Below are 8,860 nucleotides of genomic sequence, written 5' to 3'. Positions count from 1 at the left end.
AGTAAGAATTAACATCCATTAATCTGGATTTTGATATTTTTCTTTTAAAGCACATGACAACTAACAATATATGTATTCTCTAAAATGAAATTGCATAATTCATCACACCTACATAGGATTTGGTTTACTAATAATTACGGTGTTCTAAAATCTAAGATATAAGCATTCGAATTTCACTATAACTAATTTGCTTGGAAGAAGTAGACTGACAATAGCAAATTAGCAATCGACACTACTTTGTCTTTATTCATTCAACCTCAAACACTAAAGCAGTAAAGCCCACTTTGGAATGATTTGTATTATGACACTTCTTCTCACAATACTGCCACGAAATTGGGGCCACTATTTTGATTTATTTACTACATTAAATCAACTTGAATTTTATTTTATAGTAATCAAATAAAATAAGTACAATTTTAAAAAGTTAGTAAAAAATAAAATGCCTAATAAGCACAACGGGTAAAAAAATCGGAAAATGTGTATTCAATTACTTATAACTTCCTTAATTAATCTTACTTTAAAAAAATAGAGGTGTTAGACACATCAAATGACAATGTTTTTATGTTATCACAAAATACCCACTTATTTCACAAAAGTAAATGAATCTGAGAAATTACTTTATTTTGAGGAATTATTTTAAAATGTCCCACTACAAATTTGATATCTATTTTGCATAAAAGGGTATCATCACAACATATGAATCAAAAATTGGCAAAATATAAAAGTCATAAAATAATGCAGCAAAGTAATTTCGCAAAATTATTTTTTGAAAAAGGAATGATGATTTTATGATAAATGTGTAAAAGATTGTCATATTCTGGGTTCCTAACCTTCCTTTTGGTCATTTTAGTGGTCATCTCTTATTTTAATAACTTATTTTCTAATCATGTTTAATACATTCATTACAAAATAATTAATGTCAAACATCCATCCAAACCAATCTAACCTAATATGTTTTTGCGGCCAAGTAACTCTGGTTAATTCCCTACTGTAACATCGAAGACCATGAGTATAACCAACCACAAATAAAAAATGTTACTATGGTTAAAAACCAATTAACTGTAGTTAAATAATACAATTACCAACAAAAATATGGGTTGACAAAAGGATACCAAGTTCTAAATATGATAAAAAGCAAAATGACAAACACATTATATGTGATGTGATGTGATATACCACTTGCTTCATATTTTTTTTACCGCATTGAACGTCTGGCTTGTGGTTTTGTCACTGCCTCCAACAATCTATACATCCATCGATCAAGCATTCCTGTCAAAGATGATACCAAGGTTATAAATATAGGCAATTTACGAGTATTTTTTTAGCTTTTATACAAAGTGTCAAGTAGAATGATAACTGAAGTTGAGATAACTACATGAAATTTACCAAAAGCTCTATGTTACTGATAGGTTTCTATGTACTAATCTTAAAAACTCTATAGCCTATTTATTTACCTTGGTGTTAAAACAAACCAGTTAAAGAAAGAGTTAAAAGAAACCTGTTAAAGCAAATGTGCCACCAAGGACTGCACATAAACGAGTAATGAAATGTAGAAAACTGCGTCTTTCTTCTTTGATGGTAACCGTAATTGGAGAAAGATCATATAAAAAGTAAACAGCTGAAGAATCACATCAAACAAACTCATTTTAACATCTCATATATAAACAAGATTGTCATTATAATACAAAATAATAATAAGCACTAACAATCCATTTGATTTCACAAAAGAAAACAAACCTGGCCATGTCCTATCATATTCATTCATTGGAGAGAAGTACTCGGTAACAGAGAACTGATTGGTAGGCAAGACTTCTTTTGATATGTATTTATACTCGGTTGGAACAATCTACATTACCATAAAATAAAAAACACAACATATTATGATACCGTAAGAAGATAAAGCTGTGACATAAAATAAAATAAACTTTATAACCTTTATGTAATATTTAAAAGTTCCACTAGCACCAGGGAGTATTCTATGAGTCTCATCAAGGGGATTATGAAGCCCTGGATATTTTGGCCCAAAAGACAAATCATGAATCACATGGCTCACATTCACATGGCTAGCTCCTTCAAAGATCTGCAGAAATGAGCGATCAATAACAAATCAGAATTTTAGATTAATAGTAATATGTGTGTAGTTGTTATAAAATAGACACACATGTCCTGTGCTGTACTCATGTTTTATTTACCATCTGTGCTACAAAAATGTTCAAACCATGAACTGAAATATGGAAGTTTCCAGCAACTCTTTGAACATCCAACGTCCCATAAACCTAATTCAGTTAAAGAGAATATTATGAGCAATATTTTTCTATTATCTAATATAAATAAATGTTACAAAACTTTACCCGGCATCCTTCTCCATCATGAATTGCTTGCTTGACCTTTTTGATCATATTTTCGGCCTCATCATCGAATCTATCCAGATGAGGTTTTTCATGATGATGCGTTTCATTTCCTAATCAAACTAATACATAAGAGCCATGATACTGATAATAAATAGTTTAAACTTTAAACATGCAACTGCTATATATGAAATATTCAAAGATGGTTACCATGATTATGTGTCGTATGTCCCTTTTCTACTAGATCCGATAGATACTCTGTCCCGATAATCATCCCTTCTTTATTCAATCGAAGCTGCAGTAACTCTAACCCGTTAAAACAATCATAATGCATCAATTACATACAGTAAGCGAGATAAAATGTAACAAATTTTATCTTAAATTAGCAAAGGGTATGCAGAATAAATCACACAAGATGTTTATGTTGGAAGTAAAAAGATGAATGTTTGTATTATTATTATTTTAATTCCATTGTCCATGTTTCCTCTGTTTCAGATAATTTAACTTTTTTCAGCAATCAAGCAGAGCAGGATTTGTGGATTTCCAATTTTCCTATCATCAAAAATATTTGATCACTCTTGTTTGCATCAAAATACAAGGTTTCTTTTGACTTTGGTCCAGCTATTCTGTCACAACAAACAAGTGGGCTAGTTTATGATAGATGACTTGATAAGTATCCGGCTAAGTAAGTGTATAATTGCTTGGGAAGAACACTAGACATATAGATGTTAAGGTTCTATAGTTGTGTGTTATTCTATTTTAGAAAAAAATGATTAAATACTATCAGAATCCATGAGCATAAAACTCCTTCTGATATGCCCATGGATAAACAGTAAACTGAACCAGACCACTAATTCAAACAACACTCAGTAAGAGCATAAAATGAAGCTAACAATAAGATAGTATTCCCATTCATTCGAGAGGAAAGGGGCTCTCCAAGAAGAACAATCTTCAATTCATAATTCTTAGCTACCTAAACAAAATCCTACAGGGGGGATAAATACTAAACAAGAATCAGGGAAGTGGTCCCAAAAACAGACCTGGGACAAGGTTAGTGCTCCCACATAACCAATAACAGATAAAAAAAAAACCCAAAAAGACCAAACTACCCCTGACCCAAAACAGACAATCAATTAACTCTAATAAAGCAAATCAACTAAAAGCAATCAAGGCTAAATTGGGGCTTATCACCTTCAAACCAAATAATAGGTATTAGTCATTCCAACTTGACAAGAAACCCACATAATTTTCCAAACAGGTAAATTCCTACTGTTGATGTAAACCCACTTTGGCTATCTATGTATAATGAAGTAAGGGATTTAAAGCAATTTAGATGATGAAAGTTATCCTTAATATGTGTTTCTTAACAGAAGGTTTTACCAGAGAACAAAAGACATCTTGACATTTAAGGCACCATTCATTTTGGTGTTCATTGTCTTCTATTCTCCATTTTCATTTTGTGGGTATTATTTTATATTGTGATTATGAAGATGGAGCTACACGATAAAGATGTAAAATGGAGGAAAATGCACAAAACAACTGAAGCATGAGTGTTGAGGGTCTTATCTTCTGCAACTAAGAGAGTATTCATAGTTTAATTGAATGAAATTGCAAATATTTCATGATGTATCCCAATATAATCATTTTAAGTTTTTGTGTACTTTGGATAAAGTTGTTAATCCCTCACGGTGGCAACTAAAATTCCTACTATAACCTGAAGCTTGTGGAACAGATGACTCTATCTAGTCCTATTACAGCATAAAATCCAATATTTAGCGAGTCACTTTGCAAATAAAAACCTTCTTCTAGCATATGACATTTAATGCAGTTCTGAAATTCAACAATTGAATAAAGAAATGACTATTTAGATAATCTCAATAAAGTTAAAGTTTAAGGTGTTGCATGTTCGCAAAAATAAAATACGTTGTGCATCTACATAAAGAACATGTTATTTAACAACAGAACAACCATACCTTCCATATATTTGTATCTAAATCCACTTCATGTTTTCCAGACATATCAATGGCATCTACACTCAAAACTGACAAAAATACAAAATGTGAATCACAGAGGAAAAAGGATGCTAACAGCGTGAACAAAACAGGGGAGAAATATTGACTAAAAATTGCTAACCTTGACAGGGTAAAGAAGGGAATGACATATTTATATGGATTGGTAGTGTTTCTCCACGTTTCAGGTCAACAGCCATCTGCCAACATAATAATTTTTTACAAGATATAACCCCTATGAAGCAATGATCTGATAAATATAAATTCATGAACATCAGGGCGGAAAGATTATGGTGAAAGAACAAACCTCATGAACTGTATATGTAGATATGTAATATGTCAGCTCATGCAAGAATAATGTTGCCATTATGAACAAACCTGCAATGGAAACTAGACAAACAAAAGAGGGGAAGAGAGAAAGTGAGATTTCAAATACTGATGCAAACGATTGAATTGATTAAAATACCAAAAATATAAAAACTTCAGATGTTTCTACATTGTATGATTGTAGTAGCATGGAGGGATTTCCTTATGATCCTATTTGGCTATTTAAGTAACTTGTGTAGATGCTATTATGGTTCAGGTGGGCAGTAAAATCCAAGAAAATTTGAAAAAAAAAAAAAACTTTCCAGTTGCTTCTTGGTCAGGCATATTCTTTTTCTGGTTAACTTATCTCATAACTGTAAGAATTTGTTCATCTTTTCTTCAATCTAACATGGTAGCCATCCAAGTGAAACCACACTCACTTAGACATGTTCTTATAAAGATCAAGGGAACTTTAATTAGTGTAGAAAAAACTTACCAACAGCACCAGATTGTGTTTTCTGCAATAAATGCTCTTCTGCACGCGGAAACGCATCAAGGTTCTTTAATACTTGTTTCACACCCATGATGTTTTGATTCTTTTAACAAACTTTCGCAAACACCTGTGATTTTCATAGCAAATCAAACAATCTTGCTTTAAAACTGATTTGAAAACGATCACCAGTCAATCAAATTATACAGCTCAAAGTAGTTAAAACCTAACACAATGGATCAATCACACGTATAAAGGGTTCTGTCAACGCAAGCCTAAATTTTCAAATTCGACAACAAATTTACGAATCCCGTGATCACAATATATCAAAATTTAGTACGAATCTATCTGATTCGGTTGTAAACACAATAATTTCGTACTAACAACAAATCCAAGAGTCTGGAAAAGAAGGAATATACGCTGACCTGAAAGGACAAAGAGGAGGGGAAGAGACCGTACGAAGAAACGCGCACAAACTAAGACCGGAGGATTTGACCGGTGACAAATCCGAAGAAGACGATGATTTTGCGAGAGGCCGTCCATGGCTATCGATACAATTACAAAGTCCAACAGCAATGGGCCATGGGTCGGGTTCGAGTGATGATTGGCCGGGTTTCATGTCAATTGGGCAATTGTTAGATAGCATTCTACTTTGCTTTTTCTTCTAATCAAGTACAGTGATATATTTTGGAGAAATAAACAAATTTAGTCTATTTTTTAAATTATTTGCCAAGAAATATCTAAAAAAAAAACTAAAAAAAATGTCATAATAGCATGTAAAATCCGTAGGCTGTAATTACGCTTAATATGCTGCAATTTCGTTAAAATTTGATATTTTTTTTTCCATTTTTTGCATACAAAGTCACATCTGTCATCTGCGATTTCCTCTCCAAAATCTTAACTGAGATTTTGGATCCTTAAGTGAGATTGTGCATGTGTCTAATGCATTAGGTTATGCATTAAACTCTTGTACAATCTCATTTAATGGGAGGAAATCCCTAAGAAGATTTTGGAGAAAAAATCACAGATGGCATACATTGTTGTGGGTAGAATTTTTACTTTTGTTCATTATTATCAATATCTTGAACTTACGTTAACATTTTGGGTAACCTAAGATCTTGAAATAGCCAATATCTTGGAACTGTCGTTGTATTTCTTGTTTTTCTTAATGCATGAATGAAAACTTGTCTAAAAAGGTATAGACCAAGTCAAATGACACGTGGTCAAACATGAGTAAAAGTTGAAGTCTACCTTAAAATCCGGGTCAAACAAAGATCAAGGAATATCCCAATATTTTAGGATAGTTTGTTCTACTCACATTGTATATAAAGACTAGTTGATCACTCCTCACGGGGCACATACATTTTCACCCTCATCTTCTCTCTAAACACTCTTGAGCACAATTACACTTATTGTACGATCAACTAGCACTTGCAACTCATTTTTATTTAATTAAAGTTCTATGACAATGTGGCATTGTCACCTCCCGAGGTTTTGTGTTGAATATCCTAAAGGATTAAGGGTTATTCTCGTATATCTTTGTATTATCGCATTTATTTTATTTGCTAAAAGTTGTTTGATTAACTTTAATGTTGACACACACTCTCTTAATCACTTGTTTACTTACACACAACTATTTTCACAATTACAATTTCGAAATACTATGTGGAATCTGACCCCATTTGAATATCTTAAGAATTGTCATTTTATTCTACAAATCTACAACTTTAACACTATTTTAGTCTCAACTTCTAAATATACACGCACTTGTATCTTGGATTAAATTAACATTTTTAACATTTTTAAATTCACTTTTAACATTACTGTTTTATTCCCAAAATCTTGGGCACGACGATGATCTTAAGCACCTTACAATTTAACAAGTCATTCAAAACATCACACCACACTTACTAATTTGGTAACAAAATTAGCTCATCGATTTTTTTACTAAAGCATGTACCATATGCGATTTCGTCATACAAAAATGGCAAAAATGGGAAAAAATAAACTTTTGACAAAATAGTAGTCCAATGAATTGTTGTTGGGTTTTATTCAAAAATAGTCTATAAAAAACTAAAAGATTAGCAACGAAAACATTAAAACTTGAATAATAATAAAACTATTTTATACCCACCAAATATCATTTTGCAATCATAGAAATATTAAAACAGCTATAGAATGAGAAAGAACTACAACCTTTGAAGACTTTGATTCTTTTGGGAGATTGGAAGTTGATGAAGTAAGGCAAAAAACTCAAAGTAGAGCTTCTCTACAAGTATCCACCAAGCAAGGAAAATCACTTCAAGATGTTAGTCTTCACTTGTATTATATACTTCTTAAGCCTTAAAGAACTTATATCAAATAAGTCTTAAAGGAGAAGCGCATTAAACACCCAAGTCTACATTACACCAGGCAAGAGAGAGAGGATATGGAAGGGACAATGAAATAAATGACTTCCATAGAGATAAAATGAAGAAAAGATTAGCCAAATAAACTAGCAATGCATTCATTTATATACTAACTCTTAGATATGTTGCACCTTACTTGCATTAAATGAAAGCATGGGACATATGACAAACATGGGTTAGTAAGAAGGAAAGACAACAAGCAACCTTATCCCATCAAGGCATGGGTTCGATTTTGACTAGAAATAAGTCAAAGATTTTTTGTATTTTATCCATCTTTTATTAAGCATGTGTATATTTTATATAAATAAACCAACTTTATATAAATGGACTTCAATAGGTATAAAAAGATGTACACAACATATAAACTCATACTTTATGATTTGCTAGTTGTTTTCTCTCTATAAAATATTATTTCCATAAATAATAATTTTCCAATTAAATATAAGTGTTGATAATATTTATTAGTAATCAAATTTTAATAAACAATCAATAAGTGATAACTTGCTATAAGGTGTGACCCTATAGGATCATATGTCATTAGTAAAAATCATTATATAATGATTTTTGGGCATATAGATTTTTCAATCGTAACCCGACTTTTAACACGAAGTACACCCAAAAGATTTCAATTTTAATTTATAAAAACAACATGATGTACATTCGTGTTAACAAGTTAGATAAAAACAGTTATCAAAAGGATCATATATAATATAAAATAATACAATGATATGATTCAGACGTTACCATCTCTCAGCTACTAATATCCACACTTTTATTGAGTCTACCTAAATCTGAAATACACACAACAAATAAAAAGGGCAAGCTACTAGAGCTCAGTGAGTAACCCTAACAACAATACACATAATAATCACAAAATTGAATATATTAACAATTCAGCGCAAACTCAATTAAAATCTTCGGATGTCTTTCAGTAACTCTAAATATGCTCATATGCAATATTACCACGCAAACGTTCACCAATCGACAAGTTTATAACTACTCAAGTTACGATGTACACTAATAGTTCTCGATAATGGGTTTACAGCTACTCGAGTTACCATATCAGCTAGCCACAAGGTACTCGTTATGTGGCCCATCATACTCATTAGATAACACCAAAAGGTATTTGTTATATGGGTCATCATACTTACTGATTATTATCACAAAGTACTTGTTATGTGATTCGACATGCTCGTCGGGTATTGCCACAATGTACTCGTTATGTGACTCACCATACTTGTAAAGTGTCGCCACAAGGTTCTCGTTATGTGGTTTATCATAATCGGTAATTATAAATAA

General features: G+C 31.7%; 1 protein-coding gene across 1 annotated transcript; it reads right to left on the bottom strand.

The window, feature by feature from the left end:
• Positions 1 to 1,012: 1,012 nt before the first annotated feature.
• On the bottom strand, positions 1,013 to 5,701 carry LOC145166022 (Endoplasmic reticulum vesicle transporter protein). Its single transcript, XM_079084946.1, has 12 exons — positions 5,579 to 5,701; positions 5,160 to 5,283; positions 4,665 to 4,747; positions 4,482 to 4,557; positions 4,322 to 4,389; positions 2,559 to 2,643; positions 2,352 to 2,461; positions 2,193 to 2,276; positions 1,934 to 2,080; positions 1,738 to 1,846; positions 1,499 to 1,618; positions 1,013 to 1,269 (listed from the first exon to the last, which is right to left on the bottom strand). The coding sequence occupies exons 2-12, from the start codon at positions 5,245 to 5,247 to the stop codon at positions 1,196 to 1,198; spliced, it is 1,044 nt and encodes a 347-aa protein (XP_078941072.1). The 5' UTR covers positions 5,248 to 5,283; positions 5,579 to 5,701; the 3' UTR covers positions 1,013 to 1,195.
• Positions 5,702 to 8,860: the final 3,159 nt, after the last annotated feature.

The sequence above is a fragment of the Lactuca virosa genome, chromosome 3, assembly GCF_052849685.1.
Source record: "Lactuca virosa cultivar CGN04683 chromosome 3, Lactuca_virosa_CGN04683_v6, whole genome shotgun sequence".
NCBI lineage: Eukaryota > Viridiplantae > Streptophyta > Magnoliopsida > Asterales > Asteraceae > Lactuca > Lactuca virosa.
Note: the sequence above shows the minus strand (reverse complement) of the source record. Positions and strands in the feature narration are given on the sequence as shown.

Excerpts from the sequence above, each read along its gene's own strand:
- LOC145166022 (XM_079084946.1), bottom strand. The coding sequence starts at position 5,247 with ATGGGTGTGAAACAAGTATTAAAGAACCTTGATGCGTTTCCGCGTGCA. Across the intron at positions 4,748-5,159 it reads AACACAATCTGGTGCTGTTG|TTTCCATTGCAGGTTTGTTC; the intron begins GTAAGTTTTTTC and ends TTGTTTGTCTAG. Across the intron at positions 2,644-4,321 it reads TAGATACAAATATATGGAAG|CTTCGATTGAATAAAGAAGG; the intron begins GTATGGTTGTTC and ends GAGTTACTGCAG.